Source organism: Sturnira hondurensis, unplaced genomic scaffold, assembly GCF_014824575.4.
Source record: "Sturnira hondurensis isolate 20B ecotype Veracruz unplaced genomic scaffold, ASM1482457v3 Scaffold0004474, whole genome shotgun sequence".
In the NCBI taxonomy this organism is placed as follows: domain Eukaryota; kingdom Metazoa; phylum Chordata; class Mammalia; order Chiroptera; family Phyllostomidae; genus Sturnira; species Sturnira hondurensis.
Genome location: NW_028077105.1, coordinates 7,598,151 through 7,619,430, shown reverse-complemented (window position 1 = coordinate 7,619,430; position 21,280 = coordinate 7,598,151). Strand labels below are relative to the sequence as shown.

Below are 21,280 nucleotides of genomic sequence, written 5' to 3'. Positions count from 1 at the left end.
TCTGGTGGAAATCAGCTAGTGTAAAAATGTTCTTTGGAACAGAAGGTGTGAAAGGATGCATCGTATTTCCAGCTGCCAGCCAAACCCACGGTTCGGTCACTAGCATTTGTTCACCTTCTGGAGACGAGCACTGCGGAAGCCTGACTTTTGGCTTCATGGATACCATCTCGGCCTTTCCTGCTGTGGTGGAAATACACGAGATCTAAACACCCATGTTATCGGTGATAAGCATAACCAACTAACTTAAAGTAAGACCTATCTCTTTTGCTGCTGTTGAATGGAATGGGAGAAATTTCCAGTGAAATCATGAATAGGGCTGTGAATGTTTTTCTTTGTAGACAGGAACAGAAGCACGTTAGTTGCCCCATGGAGCGACCAAGTCCAAGGGTTTCACCACAATCTGCTTGCAGGCGCTGCTACTCAATTTGCCAGCGCACAGCCAAGTGGCTGCATGGCCTTCACTCTTCAGCGCCCACAGTCCAGTTAATGAACAACGGGGTCCAGCTTGGACTGCTTTGGATCGTCATCGCGGCCGCCACCTCCACCAGGCCAACAGTCTTCCTACCTTATCTTACATTACCCTTCATTTTAACCAGGGGCCAAAAATGCTCTCACAACCCTAAATGGCCTTTCATTTCCTAATCGTACTTCCCAACAGTTCCTAACCTTATTTCTAATGTGAGACTTTCAATAAAACACATTTTGTTATGTTGTCCTTTAGTCAATGAAAATTTACTGAAGAATTTTTTGAAACAGAGCTAACCGAAAGTTACAAATATCATCTTCCCATCTCTCCCATTAAGAGCGTTAGCAATTTGGAAATCTGATCCCAGGAAACTGCAAACCCACGACCTCGCCTTCACATCCTGATCTGTACAAGCAGGTAAAAAAAATGAGGAAGGGCACACATTATGTTCCCTGAAATATTATGTGTAACCCTTTAAAAAAAATAAAAATGGGCCCTGGCTGGTGTGGCTCAGTGGATTGAGTACCAGCCTGCAAAGCAAGGGGTCACTGGTTCGAATCCCAGTCAGGGCACATGCCTAGGTTGCGGGCCAGGTCCATAATAGCGGGCACAGGAGAGGCAACCCACATTGCCATTTCTCTCCCTCTCTTTCTCCCTCCCTTCCTCTCTAGAAAGATAAATAGATAAAATCCTTAAAAAGTAAAAGTAAAGACTTAGAATTAATCTAACCAGGGAACAGACTCTACTAGGGTCTAGATAGCACTGAGTAGCAATTGGAAAATCGAGAACAGATAAACACTGCTGTACGCCAAGGATGAAATTTTGAGTTCTTGAAATTTTGAGTTCTCTCACAAAACTGTGTCTCAGAAACCAGTTCAATTTTATGGTTTGTTTTCAGAACCAAATGCCCTCCCAATCCTTGCTTTCTGATTTTATAGTCCGCGTGGCACTAAGAAGAGACCTCTGAGGGTATCAGAGTTTGTACAGTGGCATGCACACAGGCAAATGAGTGATAGAAAGTAAACAAAAAAATTGTATCCAAGACACCTGAATCACCCCCAGATGGGGAATTTTAAAACACTGTCTACTTTTTATACATTGCAAATCCACATTCCAGACCCAGATGATGAGCAAAGGTTCTTAACCTTTAATTAATACATACTTTTGAAAAAAGCCAGAAATCATCTTTTACCTCTAGGAAAAATGCATATAATCATAATTTTGGAAAAGCTTAGCCCCTCGAAATCCATTCAGGAGTCTCTGGTTAGGATGTCTGCAGCCAGAGTCTCAAGAAAAGGTTTGGCTCTCACACCAGCCTCCCTAGCTGCCTCCAGCCTTGACACTGCAGGGCTCAGCAAGGTCAGTCCTCCCTAACAGGCTTCCCCAGTAACCTCCTAACAGTGCAGAATTCTGTCATGGAAAGGCCTCAGAAGAACAGCTCAGATGGTGATTCTCTCCCGTGACTTTGCCCTTGGTGGATTAACTCATGCACAATATTATTACTCAGAATGACTACCACTTTGTTGGGGGCACTTTTGGAGTGATGGTGGAAAATTCATTGCCATTTGCTGCGCTCCACACAGGATTGCCATGAGAATCATGTAAAACAACACGCACTTGTAAAACCCCATGCAGCTGAAGGGGATCATTGCGCATCACCTCCAAACTGTTGCTTTTGATGGACGATACACAGCTAGCACCTGACGTCGCGCCTCAGTGACCTTCACCTCCTTTCTCATTCTATTATTCAGGGTTTGGAAAGTCTGGTTTATAAAGATTGTAACATCCTGAGAAATATTTTGTTAGAAATGCAAAATATATCAAAGCCAACCCTGCTGCTCTAATAATAGGTGATGCTATCAACATTGTCCCCCACAGGTGTTCTGAGGTCACTGGGACCCCCGCCCTTGCTGTCTGAGCTGAATCAGGCTGAGCCCTAAGCGAACACTGCATCTCCTTGCCCACAGGCACTGCTGTGGGCACACCTCCTATCACTGCCATTGTCTTTAGAAGCATGGGAGGATATGTTCTCAAAAACTCCCACAAGATCAACCTTGGCTTTAAAAATGAATGTTATATACATAAGCTTTCTGATGAAAAATATATTTACAGAACCACACTTGGTTCTATACTATTTCTAAGTCCTGGCTTGCTGAACTAGGCTTCTTCAGAGAGGAGGAGTTTTGTAACTGTTCTAGAGAGCGAGAGAAAGATCCTTCAAAGGTGAGAGAGAAGTCAGTGGACACAGATCCCAAAGGCAGCAGTCACACGCACTGTATCTAACACCTCAGTTTAAATGACACGGGGCAGGAATTCTCCAGAACATTTTCAATGGAATGTTCCCATTGGTCATTTGCTGTGTAATGGTTTTAATGTTTAAAGGAAAAGTCAGCACTTAATCTGGTGGCGAAAGCGTCACAATGCACCATCCCGATTAGCCAGACACAGCCCTCGGCACAGCCCATTCTGCCTAACACCATAAGGCCCCCGGGAAAGCAAAGCAAAATGTGAAACAGAGAAGCAGGCTTCAGGTGATACAGCTAAGTATTTCCTAAATCCAAACAAAAAAATACAGCCCCCCCCCAAAAAAAAACAAAACAACCAAGTGAGATCATCCCTTGGAGGATTGGTAACAGCTGTGGGTGCCTATGAAGCAAAGCTGGAGGAGTCTGCCACTCCAGACACTAGATTTACGGACTTCCAGCACTGCCCCGGCTGTGTGAAATCGGTGGTGTTCACAGCAGCATCAAATTATCAAAGATCTGAATGACAGATTTTCAGAGTGCTACATCCCACAAGATAATAGGACTTCTCACTGAAAATATCACCTAAATTTATTTTTTAAACCCTTATAAAAAGAGAAATGACAAGGTTAGAGAATAAACCGACTTTATTTTATAACAGTATTACAGAAAGCAAAATATCATTTAATACAACTTGAAGCTGCTATAATCTAATCTGGCGTCATAACTATACATAGGGTCAAAAGCAAAGGACAACATGTTCAATACCGTTAATACGTCCCTATCAGGTCTCCGGTGTCAGCTTCAACTGGTCTCGCTTTAAGTGTCAGAACACCGCCACATCCCCCACCTACTCCCCCCAACCCCCGCAGTGTCCTCAAACCTGCGAGGACCGTCAAACTCTCCGACAGACACAGACCTGCCCAGTGACAAAAGGTCAGTCTTACGCGGAGACAAGGAGGTTTAATACAGAGCAAGTGTCCTACCCAAACGTTCCGACAGTGGGAAGTATTGGAATAAGGGTGTGTTACAGAAGAAAGCACTAAGGTTTAAGCTGCCTGAATATTTTAGTAGAAGGGAAGACATCGCCTTCTCTGTCCCCCTCCTGGCCCTGGAATGCTGCCGAAGAGCGAAGAGCACGCGTCTGGGAAGCGCTGGCCCTGTGGGGCGACGGGCCTCTGAGCACAGTGGGCGGTCAGCGGGCTTCCTCCTAATTCTCCAGTCTGGAGAGTCTCCGACTTTCTACCAGCAGTAAAAAGTCGCAGGACTGGAAAGTCAAAAAGGGTGCAATATAAAAAATATCCCCAGGGAATTGCTCAAACATTAGAAAATTGTCGAGATGTAAGAAATGCTTTTAATCTGTATTAATATTTTCTCGTACAGTATATTTACTGCGATCTGAAAACTGTCAATATGTACGGGAGTTCAGCGGGAACTCAGCGGGAAGAAGCTGGAAGAAGGAGAGCCACTACCTAATCAGTCACCGAGTTTCCTTTCCGCACAACAGCACCTGTTCAAGCGAACAGCACCTCGCCAGCTGGGGCTGGCTTTGTTCACTATCATTGGATCAAAAACGAGTCATAAAGAGCAGGTAGTTGTACACAAAGTAAACAGGAGAGAAAACAAAACTCTAATTTAAAAAAAAAAGAAAAGGAAAAGAACCAAGCCATATTTAGAAGTGGTTATAAAACAAAAGGATGTATTAAAATGCGAGGGAACGGTGCAGACCAGAGCTGTAATAAGGTAAGGTGTGGTGCTGGCATTTCAATTCTTCAGGCTTCTGGTCGTCGTCACCAGTCGTAGTGGAATTCGCTGGAGTAGTGGTGTGGTTTGATCTGAAATGGTCAAAACTCTTCAGGTTCACAAAGCCGAATGTGGTTTGATAAATGACTTTCTACAAGGAAAAAAGAGACAAGGCTTAATTAAATATTCCAAAGTCAGAGGCTTGAAAGAAAAATGTAAGTAACATTCATCAAATTCCAAACCAAACAACAGTTACTGACTAGTTCTGTAGAACTGAAAAAATAATGTGTTTACCGGAAGACGCACACGAGACCCAGCTCCACCCTTGAGACGGAGCACATCTTGAGGACTGACAAGCACACTAGAAACAATTCGCAAGTAAGAAGAAACCAAAACAGAGGAAATGATAAAGACAGAGATCCATTCACATAGTAAAAAAAGAGAAACCAAATAGGTTTCAAAGGTAGAGTCAAGGGAGGAAGAAAAACAAAGTCAGTGCTGACTCCCGTGAAACGAGCAGAAAGGGCACTCCAGGTGAGGAGCAGAGAACGAGGCCAGAGGCCTGGAAGCGGGGCCGAGCGTGGCATGAAGACAGGCGCACAGAGGCCTGGGCCGGGATGAATGGGAGGGGCAGGACGGCGAAGAAACAGACGTTCCTGAAGCCGAGTAACGGCATGCATGCGGAGTAACTGAAGGCAAGGTAAAATATGAAGTATATCGTTTAACATCAGAATGAGAAGTATGGTCTTGATCTGATGGATGAAGAATGAATTCAGAAAGAACGCTAAATAAAAAGACCAAAAGTCAATCTACTGCAATGATCCAGAGGAACGGGTGAGAGGCAGCGTTGACAGGTCAGAGGGCTGCGGGGTGGCAGGTTCACGTGGGGCCTGACCAGCCCGGGAGAAGAGGAGGCCGTGAGTTGTCTCTGAATGAGAAAGGGTTTAAGAAGATAACTTTCATTTTGTATTTCAGCTGGATTGGAAGTTCTGGCAAAAGGTAGGTGAGTATAGAGGATGGTAGACAGTGGTAATTAAGGTCCTTTCCAAGGCACACAGGTCCCAAATTAAGTCTTGTTTTAATGAAGAAACCTCCTCACCATTTATATTTATCACAGATATTATTATAACCTCTTGATTATTCAGGACAGACTGATTAATCAAATTCATTTTCCCCCACCCTGTTGTCTGCTCTAGGCTGTTTCATTACTCATTAGTACTTCTGCTTGATTCTCGGCAGGGGGCGAAAATCAATGGAGAAAACACAGTCCTCTATTTCTAGGTTGGTAATTATGAAAAGAAATGTGGGGGTGGTGAGGAGGGAATGGACAAAACTACCAATCAAACTGGACTTGGAAGTTATCTGTGACCTTCAGTCACACTACCTAGCGATCTATTCTTCTTCTTTACTGCCTGTTAGCTCTGTGCTCTTTGCTTAGCAAACACACATTGTTTGCGGAACACAACTGCCACTTTGTCTGGCTTAAGCTATAGAAAATGAACCTCTGATATTACGGTGCCAGGAAGCCTACAGGCTGGACGAGGTTTAGGATTCTAGTCTCCATTGCCTTGGGGCTCCTTGTCACTTTATTTCACTGAATCTGTTTTCATCCAAAATTAAAATTTCAATTTGTAAAATAAAGGTAAAATTAAACCTGTTTAAAAGTCATTAGCAGACAAGCAGGAATCTAGGAGTGTGTTGGAATTGAATGAAAGATCTTGACGTCAAAAAGCTTCAACACTGATTGAAATACATTCTGAGAAAAACACATAGTTATCCATATACAGCCCAATATCATTTACTTTCACTTATTCACAAACCACTGGGAAGTAAATAAACGCTTTCTGATAATAAGTATTAAAGTGATAATGTGTCCTTTGTATTCCAAATAAGGTTTCAGAATCAAAGAAAATTTCACTTATTGTAATTTTAATGTTAAATGCATTTTTTCCTTGTTCTCTAAAAAACAGTAAATCAAGTATAACTCTGAGTTAATGAGATATTCAGTGTTTCAGAACAGCCAGTTCCCTATTGTTCCAGATGAACAAAGAGTAACTTACCCTATGAAGTTTTTTTATTTATACATCCACCTATCTTTCTTTTTTACTGCTTTTTACACTTGGACACATATAAAAACATATTCCCTACTAGCAAGTATCTAACTTTTGAGCTGAGAAGGAGCAAAGATAAAGATGAAATAGCACTAGCCATCGTTTTTTCCCTTTCTCTTTTTTAAAAATTTTAATTGTTGTTCAAGTACGGTTTTCTGTCTTTTACTCCCACCCCAGCCCACCCCCAAGCCCTCCCCCCTCCCTCCCATTTCTACCCTCCCCCCTAGTTTTTGCCCGTGTGTCTTTTATACTTGTTCCTGTAAGCCCTTAGCACTAGCCACCTTAATTTGCGGTGTTTTGTCATGTACCTATGGGAAAAAATATCTGGCCATTCTCGACAGACTACATTTTGGGTCTAAACGATTCATCACGTATCCCAACCCCAGTGAAAATCCGGCACTCGCTCTTCATGCACGAGCCGTACAGGTTCGGGAACTCATTCTTTTTTTTAAAGCCCAAATTCCACCTCACATTCACAGAAATCTTAATATCTTCATATACATTGACAGGCATTAATTACTGGTATTAACTCAACTCGCTTCCACTTTTGACAACATCGTAACACTCACACCTGGAGTTCGGATAAGATCATAGCTATTAAGTACATGATTATACACACACTGTATGTTAAAAGTTTGGCCTAACAAAACCCTGAAGCACCATTTTCAGGCTTCAGTGTCCCAACCTTAGACTATACAATGTCAGTGAACATTTCTAACCGCTACAGCGACATTCCATAGACTGTGTCCTCCTCTGCTGGCCAGTGTGAGAATAGGTTTGACACACGTGTGAGTAAAAGGCTGTTTCATCCAATCACAGGTCTCATCCTATGTTCAAACTCTTCAAGGACACATGCCCGTTACCTGCTTTGCTTTATGGCCTTACTATGGGCCCAGAGTGTTCTCATAGTTCTCTTTCTCAGGGTGCCATAATGAGCAATGGGGAGCCAGTCAAGTTCAAGCACCGAAGCTCTGTGCCTCACCTGAAAAGCACAACCTGGGTCTTCAGAGAAAAGGGGCCCGCCCACATCGTGGTCTCAGTCATGAGTGTGCTCTACTCTAGCAATTGACTCAGTAAGTTGCAAAGGTGCCCTTTTAAGAAAGCATTTAACACAAACCATTGGAAACATTTCACTGCTTTTTAGCAGTAAAGATTCCCACAGGAGAGTCGCAGTAAAAAATGTCAGACTGTGGTTTTTACACAAAATAATTAAAACAATACAAGAAAATAGAGCATTTCTTCAGATTAACAAAGATTCAATTACTAAGGACTGCAACATAAGCAAACATTACAAAACTACAAATAAGATATTTAGGTAAGGCACAATGCAACTAATTCTTAAATAAAAACCAGGCCCATGCACTTAAATGTAAGTTCAGTTTTAAATAGTTAATGAATTTCAGGTATCTCTAATGCTAACCTTTTATTTTATTCTTTCTTGGTTTTCTTTTCTTTTTTTTTTTTAAGATTTTATTTATTTATATTAGAGGGTAGGGAAGGAGAGAGAGAGAGAGAGAGAAATATCAATGTATGGTTGCCTCTCATTTGCCCCCTGCTGGGAACCGGGAACTGGCCTGCAACCCAGGAATGTGCCCTGACTGGGAATCGAACCTCGATCATGTGGTTCATAGGCCCGCACTCAATCCACTGAGCTACACCAGCCAGGGCTCTTTCTTGGTTTTCAATCTGCATATATGGTTTCAATTTTGAAACAGAATTTCCATTGTAAAACTGTAAAAATCCCAGAACCACAAATGCAAGTATGATAAATTTCTATCTGGTCAATCCAGGAAATAGACAATTCTTACAATGGTGGTGTTACCACTAATAATTAAGACCCACAAAGTCCTCAAAGTGCAGTCAGTCATCCTTGGAAGTGGCCAAGACTGTTTCTGGCAATCATGACGCCAAAGCTACTTCATAATCATGCTAAGACATCATCCTTTTCAGGGTGTTGACACTTTCACCAGTAGCACAAGGATGGTGAGTGAACCCTTTGGCACCTTAGCTCAGGTCAAGGCACAAAACAAACTGTCTTTGCCCTCCGGGCTCTCGCAGTGAAATAGAAAGAAAGCCAGTCTCACTTAGTAAGGACGCTGTTCTTACGTCTCACCGCCCGCGGCCGTGCCTCGCCCTTCTGCGCGGTGAAGTGGGGAGCACGCATGAAACAGGGCACTGCCCACGGAGGAGCGGCGGGTGTCCAGACGACGCCCATCTGTGCAAATGTTAGAATTGTGAGTTAAAGAAGCCACTTTTCCCATAAAATACCTTTTTCCTTGAGAGAATTATTGACAAACTGTGCTGTTCAATTTGGATATTTGGCAGGCCTTTTCCTGAAAATGAAGTGAGACTGTGACTTCACGGGAAACAACAAACAGCGACTCATTGCCAATGATTAAACTCAAGTTTTCAGATAAAAATTAGAATTTTGGAAAATTATCTTTTGGCCACTGTGAGCTTCCTATAGCCCCCCCAATATTTAAAATCTCTTCTGATGAGACCAGTAGCAACCACTGATCTTTCTACCATCAATTCATCTGCCTTTTCCAAGATGTCATATAGTTGAAATCATACAGTAATGTAGCCTCTTCAGACTAAGCAAGTATGTTTAGCTTAACACATATTTTAAAAACTGATTTATAATATGGTAAATTTCAGTTTGTGACATATAATGTGGTGAATCCCAAACGACGCAATTCACATAAAAGCAGCTCAGTCGTTTGCAGGAACGTAAAGTGGTCCCCAGGCCACGAAGCTCCAGTACCGCTTATGTTGAATCTGCTCATCGCCAACCTATTGCTGTTTCCTTCTCTCACAGATATTTATGTGTGTCGGCTACATACGGAGGGGAAAATTGAACCTTGTGTGTTTCCCCTTTTTGTGCACATGACACTCACCATCTACACGACAAATAATTTGGCCAAGTGGGTTTGCCTGAACATACTAACGCCATTTTGGTACCACTCTCCCCTCCCCAGGCTCCCGTGTGGGCCCTTTGAGACCCCGACTCAGAGTTTGGTCTTTCAGGACAGGCTGGGAGCCCCGATCTCTGTCCCCTCTGAATGCCAACTACACTGGGCTTGACAACATACACACTAACACAATTTTACTTCAAAGACAAAAACTCAGTTCAAAGTTTGCTGAATAACAAGTCACTTAAGTATTTCTGCTTTGGTGAAAGCCTATTTTGAGATGCTTTCCCAAAATTTCCATTTTTTAAAAAAATGCATGTCTTTGCACAGCTGAGGTTGCCTCCTGTTCTGAGGAGGCTCCAGGAAGAGCCGTGCCCTTCCTGTTCACTCCGTGATGGCCCGAGCTCCCTCTCTGTGTGTGTTGAAACCAGTTAAAATGCCTTTCCTGTGAGAAAAGGGGGAGCTACCAGTGATTTCTTCAGGACAATTAAATGGATTTTCTTTAAAGCTATCAGGAACTTTTCTACAGAATCTTTATGCCGGACACATTCAAATCACTCTCCTTAAAGAATAACTACCATGTAGCAATTTTAGAATACCCTGTCAATTTTACCTCATTTTGAACCATGACTTTTATAAAATATGGTTTGACCCATTCACTTAGCTTTATATCATAGCTGTAACCTCAAAAACATTTTGTACATGTTAAATGTTTCTAAAATGAGTCGTGTTTCAAGTACATGGTTGGGAGTTTGTTATTTGAAAGAATCCGATCACAGATTCTTGGGCAAAACAATACTTAGCATGGATTCAAACTGACTGAGGGTCAGCTCTGGCAGTGCCAGTCACCCCCTGTGTGACCTGGGCAAGGGACAGAGCTCTCCAGGCCTCAGTGTCCTCATCGACGTCACAGATGATGGCAAGAACTAATTCAGATAATAAATGGCCAAGTTTTCAAATAATGCTGGGCACAGCATGGGCACTCACTCAAAAAATGTTAGCTAATATTCTTTTAATAGATTCCTATACATGGTTTCACTCTTGGTTTTGCTTTCAAATGAAATTCAATTTGACTCTAAAAGATAGAGATGTCCAGTTCAGTTTCTCCATGAGTAATGCCTGAGTCAATATAACGGTTTCATCTCATCTAGCATGGTTTCAATCAATCTTGCATCACTACTGATGAATACATCTCACTGAAGGACAGTGCTCTTCGCAGACTCAAACACTTTATGCAGAAGAGCTGCAGAGCTAAGTCTGAACTAAGGTGCTAACCTGGAATGTAATACCCTCTGCAACTTGCTTTTGACAAATCCTTCCAGGTCTGCTGGGAATTTAACACAAAGCTACAATGTAGGGATTGCTCTTCCTGATATCCATTCTACTGGTTTTCTACGTGGGCTTCCCTGTCTCTCCATCATTCAAACCCTCTCCAGTCATCATTCATCAGAGCGCTCCTCCCTGATCTGCCACTCAGAGACAGTTTCTCCTGTTCACTTTCATAGCCCTTTATCCAGGTTTCTCTTGAAAAGTACACTTTTTTACCCCGTATACCATCTGCATACGTGTTCTTATTCTTTTGTCTTTTTATACCAACCATAACAGTCCCTTGAACATGCAGGTCCACAAAATATATTAATGAATCCATGAATTAAAGTAATCTAATCTTCAAGGCAAGACAAAAACAGAGGCTTGGGGAGAGAAAAAAACTGAACTGCACTGTTTCTAGGAAGAAAGTACCACTGCCTGTCTTCTCCATTACTTTCATCTCCCAATTTAAGGGGAAAAACTTTTTTTTCCTGTTCTCTTTTCTTGAATAACTACATCTATGAAAAATCCCAAAAGGACTCTTACTTCTCAAGGAAAAAAAAAGTTTTTCCCTAATGTCTGAAGCATTTCTAAGAGAAGTTATTATTTGGCCCGAAAGCTACAGTCAGGTCTTCTAGGTTCACATCTTGTGGGAGCTTGCTATGAAAGCATTCCACAAACTCTTAACGCTTCTTTTAAATGAGAAATGCACTACGGTTAAGATTGTACTTAATATACTGTATTCTAAGCTTAGCCTTTATAAATCTCAGGTTCACAAGATAAGTAGAGTTGAGAAGACATTTCTCTGTACCATCAAATAAAAGTTGCATTTAAAAAACAGTAACATAATCTTCACCTTTTAGAAAACCATCTTTGAAGCATTTATAAACAGAACCTGCTAAGTTTTCACTTAAAATTTTCCTTATAGAAAGGCAGTAACAATCAAAAGAATTCCTCTCTAGACTCAACTCTCTGACATAGCAGTCTACCTCGTTTTCTTACACCTCCAAAACCCAGTGTGCTGTTTTCGTAGTTGAAGTACATCCCCGCTTGGCACAGGCACGTTTCAAACTCCCGACGCCCACACTGGGTCCTGGCTACCAACTCTGACCAGAACAGGTCTCCATTCCCACTTGCTCTAATGCTAACAACTATTTTGACACGTGAGAGTTAAATAAACGTAGGGCTAACGTGTCCTTGGAATGTAATCCTCAGGAGTTATCTTAAAAATACACACGTACAGAAACACACACACTTATTAACTAGTTGCCATAGCAAAATTCCCTCCTACGGCCACACAAAAATGTCTATGTTCAAAAAATGGCATCTGGGACGTCCAACATTAGAGAAGTTCTTGAGATAAATGAAATTATACTGGGCTCCATGTATTTTGTGATTCTCCAGTATAACTGACTATGTCAAGTTAATCTCTAGAATTCTTTCTCCCCATTAAAAAGGGTGGGGTGAGAGAAGATGCTCTACCTGTACTTCTAAATTAAATATTCTTTAAAATGTCCATACTCTTAAATATGCCCTAGACTGGGATATAATAAGGGAATAACCGGTACCTCATCCACCTGAGAGACTGGGAGGGTAACAAGTGAGCTAGGAGACCAGGTGCTAAGGACCGCAACGTAAAAAAGGTTGGTGACCGGGAGGCCCCTCCCTGTGCGAGGGCAGAAGCCCCTGCTCGGCCGGAAGTCAAGAGAAAGCAGGCTCAGTGTTGGCAGAGCTCCCGATGTTCCCCAAATGGCTGGGTATCTTCCCATCTTAGGCATTATTAATTCAAATTCTTAAAAAAACTGCTTTGGCCCTGGCTGGTGTAGCTCAGTGGATTGAGCGCGGGCCTGCAAACAAGAGGATCGAGGTTCAATTCCCAGTCAGGGCACATGCCTGGGTTGCAGGCCAGTTCCCTGCAGGCCAACTCCCAGGAGGGGATGCACAAAAGGCAACCATACATTGATATTTCTCTCCCTCTCTCCTTCCCTTCTAAAGATAAATAAGTAAATACAATCTTTTAAAAAAAACTTAAAAAAAACTGCTTTGGCTGAAAAAGAAAACTCTAGATATGACTTGCATGCATGTCTTTCATTTGTAGATTTTTGTCTTGCCCATCTTTCCCCTTATTGGTGACATTTTTAAGCATCAACATGAATAAAAAACTGGGGAAAATACGCAGCACTTGTATGGGATTAATAACCTTAAACCTGTAAGAGATAAACGATAACAAACACCTAAATAGAAAAACACACAGACACAAACTGGCAATTCAAAGATATATGGGTTGTGTAGGTGTTTCTGTGTGTATTTCAACTGCACTAGCAATGAACAAAATACAATTTAAAAATGAAGGGGAAATACTCTTTCCACATGAGATTAGGAAAGATTTTTTAAAATTATACAATCTTCAGCATGGGCAAGGGCTTGGGGGAACAGGGCTACTCAAACTGCCAGTGGGAATATGACTTTGAGAACCTTTAAGAAAGACATTTAGCAATATGTCAAAATCCTTGGTGGCACACCAGGTCTGATTGTAGACAATATTTGCCCTAGAGAAACAATGAAATTAATACACAGAATGTAAACATAACTATAATTTGTGAAAACTGAGGAATAATCTAAATAGGGGTTAAGGGACCATCATGCACCCATTCAAAATGCTGTTGAAAAATGATGGGGTAATGACAAGGAAAGGTATCTACAATGTACTGGTTTTTTCAAAAGTATTTTATTTATTTATTTTTAGAGAGAGGGGACGGGAAGGAGAAAGAGTCAGAGAGAAACACCAGTATATGGTTGCCTCTCGTGTGTCCCCTGCTGGGAACTGGCCCGCAACCCAGGCATGTGCCCTGACTGGGAATCCAACTGACGACCTTTGGTTCACATGTCCATGCTCAATCCACTGAGCTACACCAGCCAGGGCTACAATGCACTGTGAAGTGAAGAAAAAGAGCAAGCCAAACAACAGAATCTAGTCTCATGATATATAAACTGAGGTGTGAGTGTGTGTGTGTGTGTGTGTGTTCATATCTAATTGTACAGTGAAAAGGAATGATCTCTACGAGCAAGGGAATTAATTGGTCACTTTTGTTTTCTCTGGTCTTTTCCTTAAAAAAAAAAAATAAATAAAACCTCTGTTTTCTTATTACCAGGGGGAAAAAAACAAACAAAGATAGGTTGGTAATGATCTGATCTGAGGGCAAACCCCGGGGGTTAGTGAGCAGCAGGCGCTACGCCTCCACGGAAGCAGTGGCGTTGGGTCCTCTTTCGACGAGGGTAGTTCAAATACACTGCAACCCACTCACTGGCAGCAGCCGCCAGATTTATTCAAACTGAACATTCCACAGCATTCCAGAGTGAAAACTGGCTATGCTTAAAACTCACTAAATCCAAAATGGCTTTTGATTTCTATGGACAAGGAGTCCTCATTTGAGGTTTGACTGAACCAAAAACTAAGTTGTAATAAAACGCTCACTTTAGGAATACAACACACCTGCAGACCTCCTGAACTGAAAACAGTCACCAAGAGGCCATAGGCTTGTGTTCCTCTTCCGAAAACAGGGTGGTGCCCACCAGGGCCCCTGTGTAAATGAGTAGCTTACCATTAGCTAGAGCTCGGCTCGGCCAACAGGGTTTTCTCCCGTTAAGTCAGTCAGATAGCTGGTGCTAATTTCCTATTTGGCTTGTGAGTTCATCTTGAAGCTCTGAACAGCACCCTGACTTTGAAATGTTGGTTTGAACACATTATTATCTTTAAAAACTGGTGTTCATAAATGCACAGTAGCACAGAAAGCAACGCCACTAATTTAGTCAGGTATTTACTGTGGCTCGGGGACTGGGACTCGGTGTGTGTAAGAGCATCTGAGGAACGATGGATTTGCCAGGTTTTCAGTGATCACAGCACGCGTTCGGGGGCTCTGCGAAGCCCACTGAGATGCTCTCCATCTTCTGAGATGAAGGCGGGCAGAGCGGACAGAAAAGCCAAAGGCCCTGTTACTGTTTTCCAGCTTCTTGAAAGCACTCTCCATGGAAAATCCCTTTTGCCTCAACCTGTTACAGGGCTTTGTCACTACTTCTTGACTGAAGTAGCTCTGACAAAGCCCCCTCGTTGTTCCAACAATTTCAGAGGACACAGTCACTAGATTTCTTTGCTGTGTTTAGCACTCGATCACTCTTTCCTTGAAGTCATCCTCTCTCACTGTTTTCCTGACACCCTTTCTCCCTGTTTTCTTCCTACCTCTGGCTTCTCCTCTTCTGTGCCCTCTGCTTGCCAAGTCTCAACCAACACTCCGACCTGGTCTTGGGTGACACCACTGAAACCAAAGGCTTCATCAGCAGATGACACATTCAGACGACCTTCAACTCTCCGCCTCCCCATCCAAGCCTGTACTGCTCTCTCTCCCTCAACTCTCAGCTGCCTCCTGTACCTCATCATGAGAGACATTTTGCAAAGTCACATCTTTGAGATAGAGACTTTGTTTTTACTTAACTCTTAAGGCCAAAAAAATTCATGGCTGACTATATGTTACAAAAAGTTCTTACAACCTGTGTTGAAACAGACCCCTCTGTAAATTAATTCTCACCAACAGTTTACGGGTGGCAGAAGTGAGATGGAGAAGGGAAGTACCCTAGCCAGGCCCCACAACTAGAGAGTAGAGCCGAACCCCAAATCTGCTATGCTCCACTTTATGCTCCACTATCTGGTAACTTTCCAGTTACCTAAGTATTGTGTGTGCAAAAGATGGGGCCTTATAGACGCCCTTTCAGGCTTCCTCCATAACTCCTATGACAGTTGGTTTCTCCTATAAAACTGTCCTATAAAGTACAGTACCATATAGGTTTCTCCTATAAAGTACCATAGAACAAAAAGTACACTTTTAAGACATGGCAGAGGACTGACGATAACACACATGACATGAAAAATAAGGCACATATTCTGTGACTAATTACAGGTACCACTATTGATTCATTTGCTCAACCTACAAACCTGGCGTTATCTGCAGTTCTCCCCTGCTCATCTACATACTCAATTTACTAACGTGCATACCGTCATGCAGTCACCCAGTCACAAACCTTCACCTACTTACCACCTCTCAAGTACAGGAGGAATACCCTCAGCTTTTCAGGATAAAGTTTAGTCTCTTCAGCTCAGCTTACAAGACTCTATGATGGGGCCCCTGCCTCCCCTCATGTCCTCTCATGTCCCCTCACTCTCCTACAAGTGATTCTGCAATCCCAGGACACCTGATTTTGCACTGCTCCTAGAGTGTCAAGTTCATAGCACCATGTCCTGCCTGGAATGTCCCCTTGCACACCTTTCTTCAGAGCTAACTCCTACACCTTGATGCTCAAGAGAGACGCCCCATTCTGATTTAGAGACCTCGCTTTTTGTTCCCACTAAGCTCAGCTGAGAACATATAAAACTTGAAACTACCCTGGTACCACTGATCTACTGCCTATGCATGTGACCCTTCTTGATTTGAAATCTCCACAGTCAAACAGTAAAAGGTATCTAATGGGCACCCCATTTAGAGCTGTATAATGAGCAAATCAACGAACAAAGTGAGTGAGTGGCTGAGAGGCTGCTCACTGCTTTCAGATGAAAAGGAGGTGGTGTTCGCTTTTTTACCCGGCATCAATGAGTGCTTCTGGAGCCGAAGAGCTCGCAGAGACAACTGAAGCAGAGTCATGAGCTCCCCCTGCTGGGGCTCATTCTTTCCGAGGCTACACAGACCACACCACCAGCCTGCACACCTCTCCCTCCTAATCAGGACTGCCTGGAACACCATCCCAGTGGCAACAGGTCAGTGACACTTTGTGTCCATTTGAGGGCTCATAAATATGCATTTATGAGAAACTGACAAGACAGACTAGTCCATAAGGGGACAAAAAGAAAAGGTTACAAAGATTTAGTGAGGCGCTCCTCTGAAGTCTGCATTTCCTGGTTCACGGCATCTGAATTTGGCTCCTCTGCCCCATGGCTGGCCAACACCCAGCTGAGAGCGCAGACGTGGGAGGCTCGGTCCACTGCAGACTGCCCTCAGACCACCTCGCTGTCTGCTCCACCCCCACCCCCACCGCCACTCCCAACTTTCAATGCTCCATCAGGGCTTGAACTACTCCAAAGGGGGAGGTGAGGTCAGAAGGAGAGCTTTCCACATCTGAAAGGGGGAGCCAGGCCAGACACACAGCTGTTTACGCTTTTCTGACGTTCGGACTCTGTCCTGGGGCTGCTCTTTGCCTGGCCCACCTGCTGCCCCTGTGCAACCCTGGGAGGCAGCCAGAGGGCAGCTGAAACAGTAGAAACGCACTCTTCTCTGCCCGGACCAGAACCAGCAAAGGAAGTTGTTTGGAAACAGGCTGCAACTGGTGAGGGGTGGGGTAGGGGATGGGATGCTAAAATGACTTGTGACAATGAGGTAACTCCTATTCCTTAAGATTTCAGCTCAAACTTTGTTTCTCAAGTAATAGGTTAAATAATAGCTCAAGTATGTATTTTGTTTCTTCTACCAATTTTGACAACTTGCATTCTCAATGCCCAGCCCTTCTATAGCACATTTTAGCATTCAAATGTTTTTTGAATGAATGAATACATTTTTCCAAATTAATCTAGTTTGCTCACCTTATATGTGAATGTATACTTTAGCTTCCCAAATATGTTTAACAAGGTTGCTTAAAAAGATGACATCAGAGATAAGCAGACTTCAAAGGCCGTGTGTGTGTGTGTGTGTGTGTCCAATGCAAAAACGCACGTAAGATGCCAGGGATAACTGGTACAACAAAATCACTTTAAAATGTATGAACATGCTACAAACGAAGGTGGGGTGTTGGTAATATTCACAGTGGTCACTACTGATTCATAGAGTTCAGAGCAGAAATACCCAGTGTTTCTTAATTTCTCACTCATTATCTGATTCTACCCTTATAAGTCCTATGAGTTAAGTAAGAAAGGTAGATTGAACCATCCCCACTGACTTGCCCAATGTCACATAGTTTGAGATCTGGCAAGACTAAAACATCGTGATTTTTGACAGATTCAAATCTATCAAACTGGCAAAATGAAAAAGTCAGAGAGAAGGCTGTGCAACAGCTGGACCCCCCACTTCCTGTGCTGAAAAAGCACTTGGCCTTGCCACAAGGTGTGTGATGTGTGTTTTGTGACCAGCCACCCCTGTGGGGCATTTATCTATTACTGATCAATGAATGGGTCATTTTAAAAACAAGAAAGCAATCTTAATACACATGCCGGGTGATAAAATCTGCTTTTTTAAATTTGAATACATATGTCATCATGAACATTTACAATCTCATTGAGAATTCTTCAGCACAACTTTCAACAGCTGTAGTTAGTCATCACATAACAACGGCAGCAGAAGGTGCAAGCAACCCCCACTGTAGTACAGATAAAAATGCGGTACAGACGTGTATAGTTAAATCTTTGTACCCATCTCTGTGTATTTAAGTTCTCAAAAGTGGTATAAATGATAGACATGTTTAATGTAGATTTTTGCCAAATTGTGCTCCAAAAAGTATTACTACTTTATACAGCAGCACATGAATATATGTTTCCTCCTTCAACCTCCCCAACACTGGCTAAAAACAAACTTTGCCAGATTTACAAGTGAAAACTTGCGCATCAAATTCTTAATTGACGCAGGTTTACGCAACAGTGCATAAACCCATGTTTTTGTTAATGTTCACTTGGCTTCTATGTGGTTTGTTTGCTTAATCCTTGGCCCATTTTTCTACTTAAGTGTTTAAATTTTTTGATGACATATAAGCATTCTTGCTATGTTCAGGCTATTAATCCTCCCTCTGCTGGGCATATTCAATGTTGTCGTTTACCTTTTACTTTTGATTTTGTTGATTTGATTAAAGTTTTACATTTTTATATAGTCAAAGAAATCATTTCCTTCTATGGTTCATTCTCAGATATATCATTATTAATGTCTACATTACAAGGATTTAACTCATCTTTCCCTTTGTGACCCCTGCAATAAAATCCCTCATCTAAATGAAGGCAGTAGCACCTTCCTCAAAGGGTCATTGTGACCGTTAATTAGGGTAACGGTACCAGCGTGCTGTTAAGTAGTAAAGCACCCTGCAAAGTCAATTACTGGCAGCTATTAACACACGGCAGTCATTCACACCATACGCCCGTTGGTGGAGAGTTTATGACTCCATGCAGGTAATCTGAGCAGATGTACTTGGGGATACCACTGTTAAAAACTCAAATGGGGGCCCTGGCTGGTGTAGCTCAGTGGATTGAGCGAGGGCCTGCGAACCAGACAGTCGCGGTTCAATTCCCAGTCAGGGCACATGCCTGGGTTGCAGGCCGGTTCCCTGCAGGCCAACTCCCAGCAGGGGACGCACGAAAGGCAACCATACATTGATGTTTCTCTCCCTCTCTCCTTCCCCTCTAAAGATAAAGAAAGAAAAGGAAGGAAGGAAGGACAGAAGGAAGGAAGGAAGGAAGGAAGGAAGGAAGGAAGGAAGGAAGGAAGGAAGGAAGGAAGGAAGGAAGGAAAGAAAGAAACGGTATCCCCAAAAGGCATATCTAAAAAAAAAAACTCAAATGGGACTACAGGAGACAGACACTGTGACATGGAAGTCCATTCCACATCCCTCAGCAGGTTCAGAGCACGAAATAGTCACAAGAAGGCACTGGACAACAGGGGCGCTCTTACCTTAACTTAGTCTTCCCCTTCCTCCAGCTCAGTCTCTTTGTGCACCACCACTCTCGTGACCGACATGTCAGGGTGCTGCTCTCTGGCCTCCCTGATGGCCTGCGCCAGCGCCTGCCAGGGTCAGGAGAGAGCACTGTCAGTGGAGGAATAAGCTCCTTCTCAGGACGCAAAACACAAGCGTACGGATCACTTGGGATTCCACCTCGAGCTATGAGGGTTTTACTGCTTTCTTTTGAGGAAGCAGGAAGATCTGAATGGGCTCACTGTTCACTTCTGAGAATGCTTCTCACTTCCCCAAGTCCCCACTTCTCCAGTCTATTTGTAGATAATATATGGAAGATATTATCTATTTTTAAATAATAATGTGGAAGAAATAAGCTGGCTCTGAATCCCAGCTGTGCCCTCACCACGAGACTTGGGGAGAACGGATCTCCCCTGAGTATTTGCACCTATAACTCAAGCCTAATGTGTAGGTTGCACAGGTCATGTTAAGGCTTGTTTTAAGAATGGAAGGGGTGACGTACAGCAGCCAGCCCAGTGCCTGCCCTGCATACTCAAGTCACACTTGCTGCTGCCCCATTGCCTGAAACCCTAAGGGTGCATAACAAAGCCTCACTCACCCCTGCCCTCTTGGGCTCTCAAGTAACTGTTTGAGTAACATGTTCACTGAACTAAAATGTTGCAGTAAAAATATCTATAAACATCAAAGGCAAAGAACAACTAAAACTGCAGCAAAGACGCTGACACACAATGGGCAGGCTAATCTTCAGGTCAGAAAGTACAGATCCGTATTTTACAGCTGAGCACTGAAGGCACCAGTCCATGGGTCCTCCCCAAGGCCACCCTGCTGAGGGGCTGCAGGGCAGCAGCGGGACCCCGGGTGTCCTTCTGCTGCTGCTTCTCTTGTCTGGACCAGGCTGTGAACAGCCACAAGGCCTCTCCGCCTTCTATCAGAACGTGCACGGGTATGTGAGCACTGCAGAAGTGGAAAGACTGCGGAAGAGTGGGAAGATCCTGTTTTTCAGAGGGGAAAGATGTTTAACAAGGTCTTGGAAAAAGTAAAAGAAACACCACAGAACAACACTCGAAATGTAGGCTGTATCTCTAAGACACAAAAGGAACTCTCCTGGGCCAGAGAGCACCCTAACTCATAGGGAAAATTCACATCTCAAAAGAGCAGCAGTTTCCCCTGATGCTGCCACCTGCCTAAGAGGACGACAGCACTTCTTGTGCGGAACGTAGTTTCTGTCAGCTGCCAGGTTACCGAGCAAGACCCTGGGCCTCATTCCGCACACACAAAACGGCACAACTACAAACAGAAACTTTTACATCAAAAATCTTTTGCAACAGAAGCTTGGAAAACACTTGGCGGGCGCTCAGATTTGTACTAGGGGACCTGTATCACGACAAGAGAGAAGCCAGGCGAGGGAATAGCTTCCAATTTGAGGAAGAGCACAGCGTTTGCTGGGTGGGGAGAGCAGGAGGACTGGTGGGCAAGACTGGAGTGGGGAGAAGAGCAGGGCCCCTGTCTCAGAGAAGGGCAGAAAGTGCTCCGGTATATGGGCTCCAGTGGGGACCGGAGCGTGGCTCTTACATTTATGCATATGGAGGAAGGAGGGAGACTGGATGATTAACACTGCCTACCCCATGCGGGTCTGTGGAATCCAAATTGGGAAGGACAAGCTCTGACAGGAGCCAAATGTAGCTACAGGCAACTTATCAGATCCTTCTGAGTTTACATTCACTCCAAAGATCTAGCTACATGAAAGCAGTGTAACTGTTAAAGCAAAAACATAAATGATGCTCATGG

At 43.3% G+C, this 21,280-nt stretch overlaps 1 protein-coding gene across 17 annotated transcripts in view; it reads right to left on the bottom strand.

Annotated features, from left to right (window-relative positions):
* Window positions 1-3,540: 3,540 nt before the first annotated feature.
* The window catches only part of EPB41L2 (erythrocyte membrane protein band 4.1 like 2), a 202,585-nt gene continuing 184,845 nt past the window's right edge, over window positions 3,541-21,280 (bottom strand). For all 17 annotated transcript variants that reach the window (XM_037045741.1, XM_037045743.1, XM_037045742.1 and 14 more), the window contains 2 exons: window positions 19,471-19,581; window positions 3,541-4,603 (listed from right to left, as the gene is read on the bottom strand). In XM_037045741.1, coding sequence (XP_036901636.1) covers window positions 19,477-19,581 — 105 coding nt within the window. In that variant the 3' untranslated portion in view covers window positions 3,541-4,603; window positions 19,471-19,476. The remainder of the gene's footprint in view (window positions 4,604-19,470; window positions 19,582-21,280) is intronic.